Below are 22,934 nucleotides of genomic sequence, written 5' to 3' on the forward strand. Positions count from 1 at the left end.
CAGCCTTAATCAAGAGAATGAATTCCTCGATTAATTAACAACTAATACAATTAATTTAAATTGATCGAATAATTAATTCACTTGTTTATTTAATTAGGTGTTAAAAGTTCGAATTTTATTTTATACATACAATTCAAATTTATAACAGATTAATTTATAATTTACCGAACTAGAAAATACCGTGACAGACAAAAAATTAAGATTAGTAAAAGATAACAAATTATTTATTCCATGGAATTTTATCAAACATAGCGGATAATAGGAAATTATTTCACATTCCCATGTTACTTAGAATGAGACGTTGGCAAACCATAATGGTTGACCAATAAGAAAATATATTTCTTTTTGTTGAAAAAAAGGAGAATAATAATTTTGAATAGTTCAAACTATATATTTTATGAGAATTTTTCTTAGCGCACATCTCTTGCAAAGAATAAATAATGGCCATGTATGAGAATTCCTCTTCCGTAGAAATCGAACCCAAATTTTTGTTTCTAGCATTTCTTGTTACTTGAAGCATGCATGAATCTTAGCATATTCCATGATATTGTGTAACCAAGACTGTGATTTGATATAATAAGCAATCTCTTAGTTGAATTCCAATTGCAAATAGATGCATGCATGGCTCACCAAAGGAACAATGAAGTGATAAGATTAGAGCGTGAATCTGTGATTCCTATTCTTAAACCAAGACTTATATTGACATTGGCCAATCTTATTAGTAAGTTTTCTTTTCATTCCAAAATAGTGTTAAGTGTTAATTAGTTTGAGTTGCTAATTAACAGAGTTGACAATAATGTGTAGAACATGGTTCGGACCGAGCTGAATTTCTGAAGCTGTGTAAGAGAATAGAGTATACAATTCGAGCATGGTATCATCTGCAGTTTGAGGATATGATGGTACTCATTCTTTTTATATTTTACCTTACCATAAACATTATGGAAACTAATTAATTTCTTTTTGGCCTCACAGCAACTCTATGCTCTTTTTGATCCTGTTTATGGGGCTTCCAAGTTAGAGCAACAAAAATTATCCAATGAAGAAATTGATCAACTTGAACAAAATTTCTTGAAATTCCTCTTTCAGGTATTTTAATTTCGATTCTATCATTATCCATTGGGTTAAATTACACAGTTGGTCCTACATTTTCAATGAAATTACAAATTAGTCCTTACACTTTAAAAATTTGTAATTGGATTCCTAAAGATAATTAAAATTTTTAATTTAGTCCCTGTCGTTCAAAAAGTGTTTGATTTAATAGAATATTCTTAAAATTTTCTCTATTTTAACAGAATATTCACAACATATTTTGAGAATATTCTGTTAAATCAACACTTTTTGACTGGTGAGGATTAAATTATAAATTTTAATTCTCTTTAGAGACCTACTTACAAGTTTTTAAAATATAAAGACTAATTTACAATTTCACTGAAAATATAGGGACCAACTATATAATTTAACCTCCATCAAAGTATAGCCTTTTAATAAAATATACCTAACCATATGAACTAAGGTTCTAAATTAAAGGTTAAATGATTTAAAAATTTAACCAAAAATAAATTTAATATATTTATGTATAAAATATATAAATTTTGTAAAAAGGTTAATTTTTTGTGATTTATTATTTTAAATCGGTTAATTATTAAAAAACGCACCAATTTAATTAGTTAATCAATTTTTGATTGACTTACTATCAAGCGATTTTTATTTTAAACCAAACTGATTTAGTAATCAAATCAGAACGAATCAATCAATTTGATTTAGTTCTCAGAATCATGATATAAACAACAATGCTAGGGAACCAACTCTATATAAGTCAAGAATCCGCTAATTGGTAAACCAGAGACACCGGTGACTTTAACCGAATGTTGCTACTGATAGGCATACGAATGTTTCTTTTTCTTGTAAATTGGATGGTTTTGGATATAATTTTTATGTTTTATGTGTTACAAATTAATAAAACAGTTCCGTGATTCTCTCCTATCATTAGCGTATCTTTCCTCATGTTTTGAACGTGGTCAACAATAATTTAAAAAATAAATTAAATTATAAATTAATAAAACTAATTATAATTAATTATATTGTTCCATTCTTGACTGATTATTAATTGGTTCCGTATACTTTTCCGATAAACAATGATAGGCTGATGTTGATAGTACATGTTACAAGATAGAAATATTTGTGAATGCTTAATACAGGTTATGGAAAAGAGCAACTTCAAGATTGCGACTGATGAAGAGATTGATGTAGCTCTTTCAGGCCAATATCTTTTAAATCTTCCCATTACCGTTGATGAATCTAAGGTTTAATTTGCAATTATTCTTATATTGTACAATATTAATATATGATACCTAGCTAGATTATTATTTGATATGCTTGATTGTTTTTAAGTAGCAAATAACATTTTTCTTTTATTGAATGTAGCTTGATAAGAAACTTTTGAGAAAATATTTCGAAAGACATCCTCGTGACAACCTTCCAGATTTTTCTGATAAGGTATAATTTAAATCTAATAGTAGTACTAGTATATATTATTTATAAAGTAGTTTTATTATGTTATTATTTTTATTGTAAAATATACTAAACTGAATTATGTCTCACTGTTATGTTTAGTTTAAGATAAATATAGATACTAAAAGGTGAATTTAAAATTTAAAAAGTTAAATAAAAATATTTTTTTTAAAAATATCATTAAAATTTTAGTTTCTATTCTCAGAAATTTTAGTCACGTTTTTATTTTCTACGGATATTGAATAGATTTAAATTTTGTATTTTGAATTGAAAATTGCCAGAGTACATTTAACCTCTGGATTTGAAATCACTGCTTATATACTCGGTATTTCACCTTGAATTGGTCAAAATACGCGGATTTTCTTACTTTTCGTGGAGGATTAGATCAAGTAACTGGCGGTTTATGGCTGACTAATATTGCGCACCATCATTTAGCTATTGCGATTCTTTTCCTGATAGCTGGTCACATGTATAGAACCAACTGGGGGATTGGTCATGGTATAAAAGAGATCTTAGAGGCCCATAAGGGTCCATTTACAGGCCAGGGTCATAAAAGTCTATATGAGATCCTAATAACTTCATGGCATGCTCAATTATCTATTAACTTAGCTATGTTAGGCTCTTTGACTATTGTTGTAGCTCACCATATGTATTCTATGCCTCCTTATCCATACCTAGCTACCGACTATGGGACCCAACTATCATTGTTCACACATCACATGTGGATTGGTGGATTTCTCATAGTTGGTGCTGCTGCGCACGCAGCCATTTTTATGGTAGGAGACTATGATCCAACTACTCGATACAACGATCTATTAGATCGTGTCCTTAGGCATCGCGATGCAATCATATCACATCTAAACTGGGTATGCATATTTTTAGACTTTCACAGTTTTGGTTTGTATATTCATAATGATACCATGAGCGCTTTAGGGCGCCCCCAAGATATGTTTTCAGATACCACTATACAATTACAACCCGTCTTTGCTCAATCAGTCTCTGATCACTAAATACAATATTTAAATTTTAATTTCTTAATTTCAGTATTTGAAAACAAACTATACCTAAGTTTTTTTGGATATATATATATATATATTAAATTAAAAGACTACAATAGCAATCAAAATTATTGTCCTTTTTTTTTTGCTTTTTCAAGTTTGTGAGTGATTTATAAAAATGAATAACTAACACTTGCTACTATTTTAGTATGTTATCTTTAGACGTGGAATTGGAATCGATCGCACAATTGATTTCTTTATAATGGAGAAAGTGGATATGCTCATTGCTAGATTTTGGGCCTATTTATTGAGAAAAACCAGGCAAGCAATTATTCCACCATGAATTTATTTATTAATTAATTGCAAAGTCTTGATTACTATTAAGTTTAAACATCAATTTTGGAAACACCTTTGAAAGCAAATCTAAAAGCATGTTTATTGAGAAAAAAGAAAAAATTAGTAAATTTTATTGAGTTATCTATTAAAAAAAGTGCTTTTCATATAAACATAATTAACTTTTCTCATAAAAAATTTCTTTAAAGAAAAAATAAAAATTCATTTGATCTTCATGTGAAATTAATATTTAAAAATTGTTAGATAATTTAATAAATTTGACTAAAGTATTATATAACAGTTTTTAACCATGAACGTTATATAAAATAACTGCACGTAAATTAAAAAAAAAACAAATAAATTTTTATGGTTACAATCTTTATTAATAAACAATGTGAGTCAAGAGCCAATAGAACTTTTATAATTTAGATGTGAACGTATGGGTATCTTGATAAAGTTTTGTGACATATATATGGTGAATGCATGCATGCAGGTTGGAAAAGATTTTCTTAAAAAGGTTTAAAAGACATCATAAGAATGCTCAAAAGAATAATGACGACACAGACACAGAAGATTATCAAGAAGACGCATATGAACGAATACGCCTTGAAAATATGCCTTTGAGGTCTTCCTATCCCTCTATTTTTCTCTCTTTTCTTTCTCCTTTTAATATTATCTTTACCAAAATATATAGGAAACTAGCTAACTTTAGGTACCCAATTTTAGTATTTATGATTTAGGATTTAAAATTTAAAATAAATAAAATTATTTTTTAAAAATGAGCTGATATTAAACATAAAATTTAATTAACTATCTAATATCATTTGATTCTTATTGATGTTCTTGCTATATATATATATAGATACAATTCATATATATATATAATAAATATAAATTTTTAAATAATTAAGATTATTAACGTATATAATTATACATTATTATTTTATATGTGTATTAATAATTATATATATATATATACATATAATCGAACCATCTCACGATCTAATGAGCTCAACTTATTTAAACTTAAACTCGATTCATTTAATTTATGAACTCAATTCTAGGCTTAAACTCGGCTCACTAGCTCAGAAATTCAACTTATTGAATTATTAACGAGTCGAACTCGAGTTGGCTCATGAACTGGTTTGACTCACTTCCAACCCTATATACATTTTTCTCATTCTTTCTCTTAATACCATAATTTTATCCATCATCACGGGCCATCCACTACCACCGCTGACCACTTGCGGTAGCCGACCACTCTAACCTATATTCTAAATTTTAAATTCTAAATTCTAATAATGCTAAACATTTTAAAAAATAAGGATTAATAAAAGAGAATTTTATAATAAAAAATTAACTACTATTGGCTAATTAATAATAGTTGATTTCATATACCTATTCATATCGATATATCTTTTGCTTAATATTTTGATTGTCTTGTCTAAATTATTTGCTACAATTTACAGTTTTGGCAATTTGTTAAACAAGACCAAAATCCAAGAACCTACATTCGAAAGAATAATTGTTATCTACAGGTATTACTACCATATATCTCTAGTATCAATTGTGCTAATATTTTATGACAAACTATTCTATCTTTAAATAAAAAGAATGATCATTAAAAACTAAAACCTTTTTGTTAATATACATAGAAATAATAAAGATTAGCCCAAAAAATATATATCGTTTAGTATATAATAGCTATTGTTTAGTATATACCAATTTTCAAATTTCAAAGAAAAAATTTCACATTAAAAATACTAGTTTGTTAGAATCATTACTAATAATATAATATTTCAGATACCAATTGTACTATACTGATTCTGAGATTGAGCTATGAGTATCATAATAGTCTTTTAACTCTTTTCAGCGTGACTCAGTAAACTGACACATTTTTATCATATTGGACTAGTGTGAAACAATAGACATTTTTATTTAGCACCCCCTTTATGTTTAATCATAATGTGTAAAATAACGTTGTTTTCGGTTTTATTGGATGTCATCGTTTACCCTAATTCAACATGATAAAAAAGTGCTAAATCAACACCGAGAAAGGGTCCAGGCTCGAAACTCAATCTCGAAGAACATTATAATGCAATTAGAAGCTTAGTGTAGACCAAATTAATAAAAATCGTGAATATAAGGGATTGCTACATAAATTCAGTTAGGTAACGTTTGGTGGAGAGATAGACACAAAAAGACTGAGATTAAGAGGCAGAGATTAAGAGACAGAAATTGAAATAAATTTTAGTATTCTATTTGGTACAAAGTAGGAGACAGAAATTGAAATAAGAATAAAATTCTAATTTAATTTGTACAAAGGATAAAATTGAAATTAATTAATTGAAATAAAGATATTTTAGGTATAAAATGTTATTAAAGTTTCAGTCTCAATCTCTAAAAATTTTAGTCTCCTGTGTTCCCACTTTTTGGAGGTACTAAACTATTAAAATTTTGGAGACAGAGACAGAACCAACAAACATAATATTGAGTCTCAATCTCAATATCTCAAAACAAACGCTACCTTAGTACCGCATAAATATAGAGGAATTTAAGGTACTCTAAAATGTTGGTCTCTCATGCATATACAATTTAATTCGTGGAATTGATAAATTAATTTTAGTAAACTTCTCAATTACTTGTAATTAGAAACAATTGTTTATTTAGGCAAGCAAGTTCAAAGTCGAAAATAGACCGAGGAATATTTGTAAAGCATTTCAGAAGCATTCCAATGGCTGATTTGGAATTAGTTCTTGTGAGTTACCTTATTATAATATATATGAAGCTTTAATTTCTGAAAGTATTATTTCAATTGTATCTTTACCTAAAAATTTTTGTGCTTGATAGCCAGAAAAAAAGAATCCAGGTTTGACACCAATGGATTGGGTCAAGTTTATTGTTTCTGCTGTTCTTGGACTGGTTAGTATTATCATTGTTGTTGTTGTTAGATTATTTGTGATTAAAAAATAGATTAAATTACACAATTGGTTTCTATATTTTTAGTGAAATTATAAATTGGTCCCTACACTTTAAAAGTTTGTAATTGGATCCCTAAAAATAATTAAAATTTACAATTTAGTCCCGTCGTTCAAAAAATATTTGATTAACAGAATATTCTTAGTATATTTTTTATTTTAACATAATATTCTCAACATATTCTGAGAATATTCTGTTAAATCAATACTTTTTGACCGGCAGGTACTAAATTGTAAATTTTAATTATCTTTAGAGACTCAATTACAAACTTTTAAGGTGTCTAATTTACAATTTCACTAAAAGTATACATATCAATTGTGTAATTTAACTTAAAAAATATTATGTACATATAAAAAATCAATCACTTGTATTCATATATGTATATATATGCATATTGATCACCTATTTTTCAATTAAATACTTTGCCACTAGAATAATTAAGTAAAATAATCAAACTTTAAATTTTTTAGTAGTATAATAAAAAGTTATGAGATGTTAAATATGTATGTATATTCTGAATAATAATTAGTGACAGATTTTTTTTAGGTTACTGTAATTAGTACACTTGAAACGAGCACAACTGATTGGAAAGTCATTGGAGTTGTTCTCTCCACATTAATTGGTTATTGTGCTAAGACATATTTCACGTAAGTATTTTAATTAAAGTTTATTAAATAATTTAGTAAAATATGTCAAATTATAAAATAATTCTGACGGTTTAGTTAACGTTGCTATTTATATTTTATTTGAAATAGGTTCCAACAAAATTTGGTTGTGTACCAAAATTTGATTACAAAGTCAATGTATGACAAACAACTTGATAGTGGAAAGGCTACACTTCTCCATTTATGTGACGACGTAATTCAACAAGAAGTGAGTGAAAAAAATAAATAAATTTTTGAGAAAAGGATGAATTAATTTCTGATTTTTTTGGTTTGTAAATGTTTAAGTTTTTGAATATTTGAAAATACAGTAAGTGTTTTATCTCTTTAAAATTTGGACACATCGATCCCTAGATCTAATTTGTTCCATTAATTTGTTCTATTTTAAAAACTCTCCTACGTGTGTATCTTTGTCGACCAAATTAGTTCTATAGAAGCCACGTTTGATTTTTCCGTTGAGTCTAATAAACCTAAGTGAATAGAAGGATCGATTTGTCAAGATTTTAAGAAGGTTAATGACTTAAATGTATTTTCGAATTTTCAGGGATTTAAATATTCACGAACTAAAAGTTAATGATCTATTTGTCCTTTTGTCTAAATCTTTAAAGATTTATATTTTAGACCGACTAAAAAAAAAGTATCAATAAAGTCCTCTAGAATAACAAATATGGATAAATTAGTTTAAATTAAAATTTTCTACCATAATTATATAAGCTAATTTAAAGATAGTGTGTCCACATCTGCTATCCTAAAAAATTTTATTGATTTTTTTTTCTTTTTTAAGAGTTTATTTGTCATTTTACTCAAATATATATCGTGAGATGTTTTATTAATTGTTACATGTATCTTAAAAGATGCAAATCTTAAATGTTTATTTGCAGGTTAAGGAGGTAATAATTTCATTCTTTATTCTTATGGAACAAGGAAAAGCTTCAAGAGAGGTATTTATACAACAATATTAATTGAGGAATTTAATTTGTGTTTTATAATATTTAAAAACAAAGAGGGTGTTGCTAATGCTACTTATAAATTTGTATGGCAAATTGAATCAGTGTCTTGATAATTGGTGTGAGGAATTGATTCGGGAAGAGTTTGGAGAAACTTGTAACTTTGATGTGGATGATGCAATTCAAAAATTAGAAAAGCTAGGAATTGTTACCCAGGTCAGATTTAATTTCCTCCTAAACTCATTATGTCTTTCATCAATTCTATTAAGCTAATGTTACTAAAATTAAAGTAATATTTTTTCAATATTTAAAAATACTTTTAATTTAAAAAAATATTATTTTTGATAATTTAGCAACCATAAAATAATCATCACTTTAAACTCCATCTTATATTAACTTAGTCACTTCAAAAATTTTATAATACTTTAGAGGCTCTTTGAAACCAATAACTTCATTTTGAAACTATATATAAAATAATATTTTTTATTTAACAATTTTTAATTTAAAAATAAAAAAAAATTATCAAAATAAAAAAATGTAATTTTAATAACATTTTTAAATATTACTTAAATTGTTTAGCTACTATGGCCATAGGTATACTCTACCTTTTTTTGGTGAGTTTTTTTTAACTCTATATATAATTAAACTTTTTTGTTTTTGATATTGGGATAGTAGTAGTGTTTTTTAAAACGTGGACTGAAGTGTTATTCTCAAATGTGGAATTGTTTAATTAGAGAAGTAGAAATTGAACCGTCCAATTTGTGTATTTTCCACAATTTTAAAAAAACACAAAAAATTATCATGTTAAGATATATTATTCTAATTACTCTATATCTAAATTTTTTAGCCATATAATTACCTTTGTTGATTTGAGTATTTTTTTTTTTTTAAATATAGGACGTGATTGGTAGGTATATATGTGTTGGGCTGAAACGAGCAAATGAAATCATTGGAACCACTACCGAGGAACTTGTCCTTAAGGCAAAACAAGGAACCATTAATCCTAACTCTAACTCTAATTCCTGATGATTCTGTTTTCAACTATTCTTTAAACTTATGCGATATGTCAATATGTAAAATTCTACATCAATATAATTTTATCATACTATGCCACTAACATGAATGTGTGCAAACGTTTCGAATACTCAAGTTTAGTTGCATAGTTATATGAGATACATAATTGTTTGAGAGGAAATTATTGTTTGTTAAATTATGTATGTGTTAACAATTCCGCTAAGTGAACAAAATTTGAGATACGGATAACGTAAATAACGGGTTGCATTTCAGGTTTTGTAATCATTTAAATTAAGAATTATATTTAATTAATTTAAATTTTGATTTTTAAAATTAAAATTAATTTTTTTAATATATTTAGGTACCAATTTTTTTTCTCTTGCAAATCACACATTTATAATAATAGTGATAAACGAAAACAATTACATAAAGAAGAGGATATAGATATTTTAGGACTCTAGTAAGAAAATGCATGACAAGAGAGCCTAATAGAAAAAAGGAGCTTAAGAAATAATTGATTGAATTTTTTTTTGGTAGTAATTTATAATATTTGGAATGAAAAGAATAAAAAATATTTAGAAACAAATAGAGAAATTATTTTATTTAAATTAAAAAAATAATATTTATTGATTTAAATAAATATGTAAGTATTTACCAAGTTATATTTAGAGTTATATCTCAAATACAGGAGAAACTGAAAAACAAAATCTCAAATGCAATGATGACGCACTGGTCATATCCCAGGTGCAACCGATATATAAACAAGAGAACATCTTGAATACAGTAAGCTTGAGAATGGGGCAAGTACTCCCAGTGTCATTTGATACTTTTAAACTAAATATATATATAATATGTTCCATTTTAAATTTTAAATGACCCCACTACAAATAAATTAAGCTCAATTATTAAAAATCTAAACTTATTTTATCTTTTTATGATTTTGACTATTAGTTAACCTAATTAAATTTAGTTTTTTTCTATTTTTAAATTTCAACCGTCACTCATTTATTCTCTTAAACCCTTTTCTTAGTTTCATATTTTCAATATTTTTTTCTATTTCTTGTCTAGTAGTCATCTTCTCTTCATCAAAAAGTAAATTTTAAATTCTTTATTTTGTTTTATATAGCTCTCTATGACTATAAGGTAAAAAACCATAATAAGCCAACTGACTCAAAAAATTACGTAAATACGCCAAAGCAAAAATCGTTTCAGCAATAAGCCAAACACTATCTTTATGTAATTCGAACCAAGGTGGTTCGAACTACAAACCTTAATAATTCGAACCAGGTTGGTTCGAATTAAGGGAGAGGAAGTTTGAACGTAATTCGAACCAAGGTGGTTCGAACTCTTCTTGCACGTAATTCGAACTGGCCTAGCTCGAATTATTCATTGGAAACCAAACCATGTAATTCGAACCAAGCTGGTTCGAATTACCCTTGGCGTGCTCCGAATCACCCATAATTCGAACCAAGGTAGTTCGAATTATGGGTGATTCGGCTATATAAGGAGTTCGAATCACCCTCATTCGAACTATTATTCCTACCCCCTACCCCACAAAATCTCAGAGAAAATGACCCAGATTCTCTCCGAGGAAGACCTGAACGGAATACTCTGCTCATGGGGAACGGAATACGCTGCATCAGAGTCTGTCGCAGGAATTTCGGCGGCACCCCTGCATGTTGCGCCACCAGCACAGCCTGCCCCACCGGATGATGGGGATGACATCGAGGATGAGGAGCCGTTTATCCGCCGAGGTCAGAGGGCACGGGTAGCCCGTCGCTGTGGTACTGGGTCGCATCTGTTTAGATGATTCACGTTTCATGTATTTTTTTCCTTAAAGTTCAATCATGTATGATAGTGATTTGTACTTTTTTTGTTATGTTATAGTCTGTTCACCTATGTTTTTTTTTATTTGTGTTGTGGGACTTTGATTATGTATGATCAATGAATCTTGAAACAGTTTAGTGTTTATTTTTTCTTATTAAATTGTGCATCTACGGAAAATGTAGCATTATTCATAATTAAAGAAGCCGTATTCATTACTACTCGCAACAATCAAACTAAAAGTCATGCGCACTAATGTAAATAATACTGACACTAACAACATGCGAACTAATGTAAATAACACTAAGACTAGCAACATGCGCACTAATGTAAATAATGCTAACACTAACAACATGCATACTAATGGTGTCCTGTCTGAGACGAGCCTCCAACCTGTGGGCAACTACGTCGTGTGTGTCCGGGTTGGCGACATAGGCCGCACCTCTTTGGCCGATTCGGATCTGCCTCGTCCATATTCGTCCGTATCCTAGTGGATCTAGGACGACCCTCTCTGGCACGCCTCTTGTCAGGGTCTGGAATCACCGTGGGCCCGTCGTAAGGTGGCCAGAAGCCCTCCGGGATCAGAGGTGTGAATCCCATCCGATACACACTGAACACCGAGCTAATCTGATAGACGCTGTGAACGTAAGAGGTCCAAGTGACCCGTGAGTATGCACAACATGCAAGTGCGTGCTGACACGGGAAATGAAGAGCCTGGAAGTACCCGCAGTCACATGTCCGAGAGGCAAGTGATACTCTGTAAGTACCCAAGGAGAAAGAACCAGTCGGAGTGGTCTCTGCTACAGTGAACTCGGAGTTATCCCAGTCATACAGCGTCACCGTGAAGCACCTGGCCGTCTTCATGTTGGCCTCAATACACTTCACCAAATGCTGACTGAATTGTTGTCCTGTTCCCATCTGGGCCTCAGCCTCTCTCCCCTTGCGAACAAACAGTTCCGCAAGCCTACAATATGTTGCCTTCACCAGGGATGCTACAGGGAGATTTCTGACCCCCTTCAGGATAGAGTTCACACACTCGGAGATGTTCGTCGTCATGTGACCGAATCTCCGCCCCTCATCACGATGCTGAGTCCACAACGAGTAATCAATCCAGTTCGCCCACTCACACATCGCCGGATCTTCAGATCACAGAATATCAAACCAGTAATCAAATTCAACCTCGGTCTTCGCATACGCCGCGTTCACTAGTAGCCTCCTAGCGTCTTTGCCCTTGAAGGTTAGGGCAAAATTAGCCGCTACGTGTCGTATGCAGAATGCACGGTACGCAGATGGCGGTAACCAACCGCCGTCAGGGGCCTCAAGCGCAGCCTTGATGCCGTTGTGCCTGTCCGATATAACCAGCAGACCGGGCTGCGGGGTCACGTGCTGTCGAAGGTGCGAGAGAAAGAATGTCCAGGATTCCGCATTCTCACCCTCTACTAGTGCGAATGCGACAGGTAGAATGTTCGAGTTCCCGTCCTGTGCAATCGCGATGAGCAACGTCCCCCCATACTTCCCATACAGATGTGTGCCGTCAATGCTCACTAGCGGCTTGCAATGACGGAATGCCTCGATGCACGTCGGGAAAGTCCAGAAAAGCCTGTGGAAGTACGCTTGAGACTCGTCCACCTGTCCTCCAACTCGAATCGGGCTCGTCTTAAGGACCACAACACTACCAGGCATCGTCAGCTGCACACCCAACACCCACCTAGGCAGGTCGTTGTAAGACTCATCCCAGTCACCGTAGATGAGGGCAATAGATTTCTGCTTCGCCATCCAAACCCTCCGGTAAGTCGGCCTAAAACCAAAGTGCGCTGCCGTGGCGTTCAGGAGCACCTTGATGCTTACGGATGCATCGGCCCTAACCATTGGCATAATGAACGCCGAAATCACATGATAATCCAAACTCCTGTGGTCACTCGAGATGGAGGTAGCAAGACAAGTGTGAGGTCCATTGTATCGTTTGACCTCCCAAATGCCCTTCCGCTGCCGGAGACTAAGTCGAATCAACCATGTGCACCCATTCCCAAACTCGGAACACTTGCCCACATACCGGCGGTGATCGGACTCCACCACCTTGTACTGTACCCCTCGCCGGATGCTGTAAGTCTTCACACTTAAAAGGGCCTCATCTTTATCCTGGAATTGCTGACCAACCTGGAACTCTGTCAGACCAGTAGTCCCTTCCGCATCTCTAGCTCCGAATCCAACAGCGTGCCCTAAAACCCCCTCATGTCTCATGGCGTCCAAGTCCAACGAGGAAAAATGTGGTGGATACTGCTGTGTGCCAGAGCTAGAACCACCTACCTCCAATGCAGGCCCAGTCGCTCCAATATCATCAGCGCTATCATCGTCAATCATATCCGGCTCGACGTCATCCTCATCTTCATCGTCCAAAAAACCGTCTCCTACGCCAACAGGTGCAACTCCCACTAAAGCGTTCGGCAAATTTTCCCTTTCCACTACCTCGTCGCCTTCGGTGCCATTGAGGTCAACAGCGAAAGATGGGGAGGCGACATGTTGGACCACTGGTTCGTACACAGGGACGGACGAGGAAGCAACGGCAGGCCGGGAACTAGAACCTGCTGGATTCGCTAACGTGTTCGTATTCCGGTTCGAACCGCCGGAGCTGGATACAACATCAACCAGCCGTGCCAACAACTCCGGTGTCCTCACCTCCGGAAACTGCCGCCGACAAAGAAACATTACTTGCAAGTCCACATCATTATTAATCGTGAAGCAATCATACTTCACGGTATTCTGTAGCACCGTGACTGGAATGCGATAGAAAAACTTCTTTACCCGCTTCGCACCATCCATACCGAGCTTTATTAGTACAGCGCTAACAAGGTCATCATAACTCGTCGTAGATGTTACGACAATACATAGAGGATTCTTATCTGTGAACTTTACTCCGGAACGAGTTTTTCTATTAACAGATCCTCTGTGGTGCACCAAAACCACAAAACTCTCCTCACTAGCCATCTCCCTCTAATGAGACTAACTCACGTTTGGAACCATATATATACAGCCCAGTCTCACACTAATTCGAACCGGTCTGGTTCGAACTATGATTTGTGTAATTCGAACCAGCCCGGTTCGAATTACACGGAAACCGTCTCTCTCTATAATTCGAACCAACTTGGTTCGAATTACGTTCATTCTTAATTCGAACCAAGCTGGTTCGATTTATTGCAAACCAAAAAAACCTAATTTGAACTCACCTGGTTCGATTTACTAACAATTAGAGTTCGAACCAACCTGGTTCGAATTATATAAAAATACGATCTGGTTTATTGCTGAAACGATTTTTGCTTTGGCGTATTTACGTAATTTTATTGCATATAAATTTTTAAAGTGAATTGATCAATTTACTAATTTAGAATATATATTTTTTATTTTTAGAAATAGTAATGGAAAAATATTTCAAAAGAAAGCTACCATTAGAATCTGAAGACACTCCATTAGTCTCTTATAATAAAAAGAAGTTCTTAAAATTTAATATGGAAAGTCTGGTAACTGATCTTGGAGAACGACCAAAATTTCAAATTATGATACAAATGACAGAAAGAGAGATATTCAGTCAAGTTGATAATGAAACAATTATTCTACATTTTCAAAATATGAAAACAAGAAGAGAAGTACTTTCAAAATTTAAAGCAGAAAAAGTTAGCAGCTAATGTAATTTTTGGTTTTTTTTTTATTCGAATAATTAATATGCACTTTTATATTTTTAAATATAAATTAATATATATTTTGATAGTAATGTGTATTATTTTTGTCTCCCAACATAAATTTTATGGGTCCGTCACTAGAGATATGCTCATATTCTAACATAGAGCAGTGCATCTGAGATACATGCAAGGAAGCAAAACAGAAGCACTGCATCCAAGATATAGTCAAGATACGATGTTATGAAAATATTGTATATAAATATATGTATGATTTAGTTTATTTTTTATGTGTATTTGTATTTTAATAGGTATAATTTTATAAAATCCAAAATAAACTTAAAACTAACATTAAATATTTTCTTAATTTACATTAAAAATTGTAACATAATTTTTGTATGCTACATTGATTATTATTGATAGGAGGGGGCCCCTTAATTTATTTCGTTTTACTCTATAATGTTTGATTATCAGATCCTTTCCCTATCCGTATTAAATTGTTTGTTTTTGTTATTTTTAGAATTAATATATGGGTATTAAAAATACTTTTTTCATAAAATTTTATAACAAAATAAAATAAAATAATGTTTAGTTAATATGTGATTTAGGAATATATGTTAAAACCAAATTATTTAGCTCTTTAAAAATATAGTTATATTACGTGTATACTAAAATTAGTCATTACAAATATATAAAATTATATATATTAGAATATAAATATACATGAAAAATAAATTAAATCATATATATATTTATATATCTCGAATGCAATGTTTCTGTTTTGATTTTTTGCACGTATCTCGGATACACTGTTTCATGTCAGAATATAAACATATCTCGGATGCACACGGAATATGACCAACGCGTCTCGTATCACAAAACGAAGACAGTACATTCGAGATGTGACTCAAAATATATTCTGATAAATATTTATACGTTTATTTAAATCGGTAAATATTATATTTTTTAATTTATTTAAAAAAAATTCTGATGTTCTTATTAATAGAGTTTTTTTAGCTATAAAAATGGTATGATATTAACTCATTTAGTTATTAATAATAATATTGGAGATGAAAATAGATTGTTTTTAAGTTGATTTTGCTGTCTTCATAGTTTTTTTTTGTATTCTTTTGTATTTGTATCTATTTCTGTGGTTAAAATTTTTTATTATGAAAAAATAATGAGTGTAATTCAATTTTATTGGCTGTGTATATATTTTTATTTTAGTATAGAAATCAGTATTTGGACCTGTCCATTACTTTGTAAGTTAATTTATAAAAATTTTTTAGTATCAAAACGGAGGGTCTAATTTATTTTGTTATGATTTTTTAAAACAAAAAATTTATAGGAGGATCTGATTTTTGTTTCCCAAATAATTGAAGAGTCGAATTTTTATATTTTAAATAAAAAATTTTACATTTAAGAATAGCAGTCTTATAATTTATGATCTTAAAAAAATTAAATGGTCAGTTTATTTATTTAAACAAGCATTAATAGTTTAAATATCGTATATATAACAAATCATTAGACATTTTTAAATAAAATTCAAATTTGCGACTAATTAGATTTTAACGTGGCCGGGTCGAGATACATGGCAACCCGAAAAAAAATGCAAAGTAAAATTGGCCCAGATATGGTTTCCTTCTTGGCTGCATTAAGCTGCAAGGCTCCAACGCTAATTGTTATGAATAGAATTTGTTGTTGAATGCCAGAAAAACCCAGAAACCACTCTGAATAACACTAATCCGGAAGTGACAGGTTGCGACACATGTTTCCGGCGGTTTTCACTGTTCTTACGCCCTCTAATGTCTCTGCTTTCATCCCAATCAACACAAGACTCTCAATCTTCTCAAAACCAAATTCCAAACTCTCTCTCCTTCCCAGGGTCAGTAGTAACGGTCCTGATTCCACCTCACAACACTCTTCATCCCTTTCAGTATGTTCAGATTCCCTCTCTCGTTTTTTTCTCTATTTATTCTGATATATGTTTATTAGAACCTTATAGCTAAGTGTCACACTTTTGAAGGCCATGCTGTTGAACAATTTAGTGCCAATATGCTTTGCTAGTTGGTGATACCAGGAAATATTATTCAAAATTTAGGGTTTTTGATTTTGAAGTAGTAAAACTTTGGTAGTGAGTGTGCATAATATAAATTCAATATAGACAGCTATTCATTTGATGTAATACTTACTTTTGATAGAAGAAGAAATCTGTTAAGAAACAAGAAGATTACAAGATAAGAGGACAGAATTTCTTCTTTCCATCGGTTAGCTAGAAGGAGAAATTTATATGGATAACTGTATTATTATTTACTTGTCTTGATGTTTTTCTTTTATTAAAAAAAGGTAACTCAGATAAAAATTATTGAGAAAAATAATGTAGTTCAATCTCTATGCACATCTGATATGTGAAACCGTAACCCTCTTACGACTACAATGATTTGAGCACAGAAGTAAAGACAAAGTCCTGTCTCCACAATGCACCTTGAGAAATGCAAGCAGTTCTTTCCTGCTATGTGGACTTAGAATTGCAGAAACTACACAACTTTACAGAACCCTGAAAATTTTCCTTCTCCAAAATTGTTCAAATGTTATAGTTAACATTTCAGTGATAATGAGTACTTTTGTTTCAGGGTATTGATGCAGTAGAGAGCACGTCTTCTGGCCTTGGTGATGGTTATGTGGCCTTATTTGTCCGTATGTTAGGCCTAGATCATGATCCTCTGGATAGAGAGCAAGCTATAATTGCTCTCTGGAAATATTCACTTGGTGGAAAGAAGTGTATTGACACTATAATGCAATTTCCTGGTTGTATTAATCTTATTGCAAACCTCCTTAGATCAGAGTCTAGTGCAACATGTGAGGCAGCTGCAGGTCTTTTGCGATCGATATCTTCAGTCAATCTATATAGGAACGCTGTAGCAGATAGTGGAGCAATAGAAGAGATAAATAGATTGTTGAGGCAATTGTCCTTGGCCACTGAGGTATGTGACCTCTTATTCTGTAAATTTAATTCATATTCACATATTTCACTGGTGTTCAAAATTGAGAATCTTTTGTATTCATTTTTGGCAGGTGAAGGAGCAGAGTATGGGTACACTCTGGAATTTATCTGTTGATGAGAAGCTCTGCAGGAGAATGGCAAAGAGTGACATTCTACCATTATCTATTAAATACCTTGATGATGAGGATATGAAAGTAAAGGAAGCTGCAGGAGGCATTTTGGCAAATTTAGCATTGAACCGCAATAATCATGACGCGATGGTTGAATCAGGTGTTATACCAAAATTGGTGAGGATTCCTTTGTGTTTATTGGAACGTTGTTGGTTGTTACTCTTCTAATAATATATACATATTACATGCCATTCTGGTTTTACATGCTGAAAAGTATGATTTTGATCCTCCTCTCTAGTGTTAAGCCTATCAAAGTGCAAAAAGGTCCTATATTCTTTATTAAATAATCTCAAGGTATAGTGTGCATTATGCAATAAGACTATAACATTCTCTGTTCAGATTTATCATTGTATTAGTATATATGATTTTCCCATTTTCCCAGTTGTTAGAGAAGATTTTATTGTTGTAATCCTATGGACCAGTTCATTTTGCCCAGTTATGCTGGTGTATATCATTTTCCCTTTTTCCCAGTTATTAGAGAAGATTTTATTGTTGTAATCCTATGGACCCTATTCATCTTGCCCAGTTTTGCTGGCTTTGTTAACAGGAAGGAAGAAAATCCTTGTGTTAGTAGTAGCCTATGCCATTGTTTGGTCTATTTGGCTGGAGTTGTATTCTTATAATTTTAATAATAGAATTTCGGGAACAAACAAATCATGATCATTTTAGAATAGTTTCTCTCTAAGATTTGTTCACTTGTTGAGGGATTCAAGAGCTTTGCTCTTTGGATATTTCCTTTTTTCCCCCATAATTCACCTTTGTGAAGAGGATCTCTTGTTGTCCGAATTTTTTTACTCTATCTTTCTGATTCACATATAAAATTCTTTTATTAAAAAGAAGTGATACAAAAATTCTTCTGGGTTAAATCGACAGTTTGTTTGTTTGTACTCCCCTGGTATGGTGTATTTGTATTTTCTTAGTCATAACTCATTATCTCTTAGGTAGCGTTTGTTTTCAGGTACTGAGACAGAGACTGAGAGATTGAGACTCAGTATTGTGTTTGTTAGTTCAGAGACTGGTATTAAAATTTCTGTCTCTGTCTCTAAAATTTCAGTATTTCAGTACCTCCAAAAAGTAGGGACACAGGGGACTGAAATTTTTAGAGATGGAGATTGAAACTTTAATAACATTTTATACCTTAAATACTTTCATTTCAATTAATTAATTCCAATTTTATTCTTTGTGCAAATTAAATTAGAGTTTCATTCTTATTTCAATTTCTGTCTCCTATTTTGCACCAAACAGAATACTGAGATTTGTTTCAATCCCTGTCTCTCAGTCTCAGTTTTTCTGTCTCTGTCTCTCCACCAAACGCTACCTTAAGGTTAGTATAACGAAAGGGGTAGATAAGTCTGTTTGTATTGCATTTATTTGGTATTTCATCAGCAGAATATATTTTTTACTGTTCATTTTCTTTTATCTAAAAAATTCTTACTGTTCAGTTAGCTATACCTTTTTCTGATTTCTGTAATACTGAAATTTGTACAGAACCCCTGGTTTTTATCCCTCACAATTAAAATTGAATGGAAATAAAAAACTAGGAGACGTTTTGTAAAGTTTGTTGATAATTTAATTGTCATTGGTTCCATCAGTTCCTAAATATGATTCTCTGATTTTCTTTCAGGCAAAGTTCTTAGTATCTAATTCAGAAGGTTCTAAAGTTATTAAAAAGGAAGCAAGAAATGCATTGTTGGAACTTGTTAAGGATGATGATTATTATAGAATTCTTGTTATTGAAGAAGGACTGGTTCCTGTGCCATTAATTGGTGCTGCAGCATATAAATCATTCACCCCACGATTACATGCGTGGCCCACATTACCAGATGGAACTGAAATTGAAAAGACTCCTGGACAAAATTCCAAATTTGGTGCATCAGAATTACTTCTTGGATTAAATATTGATGACAAGAATGCTAACATAGATGAAGCAAAAGTCAATGCAATCATTGGACGGACACAACAGCAATTCCTTGCTCGTATTGGGGCTATAGAAATGGAAGAGAAGACGGTATCTGAATGTTCAAATGATCAGCTGCTTACACTTTTGCCTTGGATGGATGGTGTTGCTCGTTTGGTGCTGATATTAGAACTTGAAGATAAGTCTGCTATTGTAAGGTCTGCTGAGTCAATTGCTGGTGCATGTATCAATGAACATATGCGCATTGCATTTAAGGAGGCTGGAGCAATTAAACATTTAGTACGTCTTTTGAATTGTGATCATAATGAGGTCCAATTTGCTGCAATACAAGCTTTGGAAAGGTTGTCTGCTAGGTAGGACCATTGTTAATTTTGTGAAGTCTGATATACATTATAGGATATAAGTGGAACAAAAGAAAATTGAGGAAAATCTTAACGTAGCACATAACAATTATATTTTATGAAATTAGAAAGCCATGGCCTCTGCTAAGGTAAGGCTTGGTTGTCGTAATAAGATGAATTGCTAAAATAGTTTTAGGTTTATCCATTTATTGTGTAATCATAATTGGTAAACTGAATCGATGCATAATGATTTCTTGATGCAGCAATATTGTTTGCCGGATGATTGAAGCTGAGGGTGTTTTACATCCTTTAATCAGTATTTTAAAGTCCTCAGAAATAGCTGAACCTGTTGTGGAGAAGGTATATATGTATTTCTTGTTTTAATTAATTCTGGCAAGAGCCTGGTTTATTAAAATAGTTACGTCAATGCTTTGAGGTTGATAAGTTGCTTCTGCAGGCTCTGAACATAGTTGCTCAGATACTAGACCCCAGTAAAGAGATGCAGTTGAAGGTTAGTATTACATATCTTGCTGCAGATTTTGAGCTGATTTTTATCTGGTTGTTTATCAAATATCAAGTACATTGATTCTTTTCAGTTTTATGACGGACCAGTTAATGGATCTGAGAAGATGTTTGACAAAGCGAAAAGTGAAATTCCAGCTGGGTTAAGAACTGAACAAGCCATATCAGAAACAAACTCCAGGTTGACCATAAGGATCTAAAGCAGACTTCGATGGTGTTATTGAAGTTTAATTACACGGAGTTCCTAGATTGATCTGAGCAAGAAGCCATAAATTCTCTCCGAAGTTTTTGTTGACATTGAATTTGTTTTTCCTATTTGGATCTTCAGGAATGCTATACTGGAATCTGATTTCATTGCACGTCTTGTTGAGATTCTGAAGTCCTCTTCACCCAGTTTACAAGAAAAAGCTGCATCTGTGCTCGAGTTTGTTGCACTAGCTGACCAAACGTTGGCCTCTGTTATTTCTGCAGATATTGAATCTGGTCTCAACTCTGTTTTTCAGCAAAAGCTTCTGAAAATTTCAGGTAAGGAATTTCTTACTTGTAATATGCAATACATGAATTGTGTTACAAGTACATATTCTTTTGATCTCTTGAGCAAAAATAATAATGTTTTCTGCTTCAATATGTGTACTTGGTTGATTATGTAGGAATGATTAATTTGATGTTAGATATCCTCTCTTTATTTATATTGAAGAATAAAACTCACTACAAAAGTATGGTTATAGTGTCATATGAGCCCAATTCACTAGCCAACTAATACATGTTCATTGCTTAAGGATATGCTTACAAGTTCCAAATATGATTTATTCTATTTTTATTGAGTACTTTGATGAAGGTGGTTGCGAGTAACGCTAGTCCATACATGTCTAGTGAATGGAAGTCTTAGTCGAATATTTTCGCATTCAAATTGGCAATTATGTTTAGCCTCAACATGCTTTGTTCTTTTCAACAATGGGTTTTGATTTCTTTGATTCCCAAAACCTTCTCAGTGATATTAGTCACTGTAAGTATCTTGGATATTTAGAGAACCAGCTCAACCGATAGACTTAGCTACTCGGCAAAAGTTGAACGAAAGGGTTTCTCAACATATTTATTGGGAAAATGATTTCTTGGCTGTTCGTTGATCCCAGGATATATTACCTATGGATCAAATTTTGGCTCATAATTTGTCATGTCATTGCAGCGGACATGGAATCTGATGTTGAAGAGCAATTTTCAGAAGCATACACAATTGAATTCGAAGAAGCGGGTCGTGCCATATCTGCAGCATCCCGGCTGATGACAAGACTACTCGATAATGAGAAGTTCCGGCACAAAACAGATTCCTCCCATTTCATCGGCTTGCTTCGTGAAATACTCCGGTCTAGGATCCCTCTCTATCACAAAGATTGGGTAGCTGCTTGCCTTGTCAAACTTAATTTTCTCTCTAGTTCCAACACTTCTTCTGATCCAATCAATGTGGAAGTTACACTTTATGAGACAATTCCGAGGCTTCTGGAACAGATTAAAAATTCGTTTTCTCGAGAAACACAGGAAAATGCTGTAGTGGAACTCAACAGGATAGTGTCTGAAGGAGTGGTGGATTCCAGTGGAGCTATTATTTCCGAGGGAGCGATTTATCCATTGGTGAAGCTGATTGAAGAAGGGAGTGAAAAGGCAGTTGAGGCAAGCTTGGCAATACTGTACAATCTGAGTATGGACAGCGACAACCATTCGGCAATCGTGGTGGCCGGAGCAGTCCCGGCCTTGAGACGAATTATTCTGGCTCAGAGACCGCATTGGGAACGAGCCCTTCGTCTGCTTAGAAATTTGCCAACATGATGAGTTCAACTGTCTGTCAGGAGCAGTGCAGGGCTACAAATCTTGAAATTGCTTCTTTTTAGTTGTAATAGTATATTTGTTGTCTGAACCAGTGTAATATGCATGACATTTTATGTTGAAATCTTCGTGCAGTTATAGAATATCTGATTTCAAAGATGTTGATAAATAAAACAAGTAATTTTTACAAAGTCTCAACGAAACACAAATTTAACTTGA

At 32.5% G+C, this 22,934-nt stretch overlaps 2 protein-coding genes and 1 pseudogene across 2 annotated transcripts; 2 read left to right on the forward strand and 1 right to left on the reverse strand.

The window, feature by feature from the left end:
* Nucleotides 1–621: 621 nt before the first annotated feature.
* LOC107471620 (uncharacterized) lies at nt 622–9,456 on the forward strand. The gene is made up of 15 exons (XM_016091114.3): nt 622–721; nt 805–899; nt 973–1,086; nt 2,199–2,303; nt 2,425–2,496; nt 3,718–3,830; nt 4,336–4,467; nt 5,312–5,380; nt 6,513–6,600; nt 6,693–6,764; nt 7,368–7,468; nt 7,577–7,694; nt 8,365–8,424; nt 8,536–8,646; nt 9,328–9,456. The coding sequence occupies exons 1-15, from the start codon at nt 622–624 to the stop codon at nt 9,454–9,456; spliced, it is 1,479 nt and encodes a 492-aa protein (XP_015946600.1).
* Nucleotides 9,457–10,714: 1,258 nt separating this feature from the next.
* LOC107471622 (uncharacterized) lies at nt 10,715–14,253 on the reverse strand (annotated as a pseudogene).
* Nucleotides 14,254–16,573: 2,320 nt separating this feature from the next.
* On the forward strand, nt 16,574–22,934 carry LOC107471927 (uncharacterized). Its single transcript, XM_016091465.3, has 9 exons — nt 16,574–16,875; nt 17,573–17,923; nt 18,015–18,230; nt 19,738–20,384; nt 20,636–20,732; nt 20,830–20,883; nt 20,969–21,075; nt 21,223–21,419; nt 22,081–22,934. Exons 1-9 carry the CDS (start codon nt 16,708–16,710, stop codon nt 22,716–22,718), a joined length of 2,475 nt encoding a protein of 824 aa, XP_015946951.1. The 5' UTR covers nt 16,574–16,707; the 3' UTR covers nt 22,719–22,934.

Source organism: Arachis duranensis, chromosome 10, assembly GCF_000817695.3.
Source record: "Arachis duranensis cultivar V14167 chromosome 10, aradu.V14167.gnm2.J7QH, whole genome shotgun sequence".
Lineage (NCBI taxonomy): Eukaryota > Viridiplantae > Streptophyta > Magnoliopsida > Fabales > Fabaceae > Arachis > Arachis duranensis.

Bases quoted from the DNA above. Each gene is read 5' to 3' on its own strand.
- LOC107471620 (XM_016091114.3), top strand. From the start codon at position 622: ATGGCTCACCAAAGGAACAATGAAGTGATAAGATTAGAGCGTGAATCT. The intron at 900-972 runs GTACTCATTCTT...TTGGCCTCACAG, and splicing joins TGCAGTTTGAGGATATGATG to CAACTCTATGCTCTTTTTGA. The intron at 6,601-6,692 runs GTGAGTTACCTT...TGTGCTTGATAG, and splicing joins CTGATTTGGAATTAGTTCTT to CCAGAAAAAAAGAATCCAGG.
- LOC107471927 (XM_016091465.3), top strand. From the start codon at position 16,708: ATGTTTCCGGCGGTTTTCACTGTTCTTACGCCCTCTAATGTCTCTGCT. The intron at 16,876-17,572 runs GTATGTTCAGAT...CTTTTGTTTCAG, and splicing joins AACACTCTTCATCCCTTTCA to GGTATTGATGCAGTAGAGAG. The intron at 21,420-22,080 runs GTAAGGAATTTC...ATGTCATTGCAG, and splicing joins AAAGCTTCTGAAAATTTCAG to CGGACATGGAATCTGATGTT.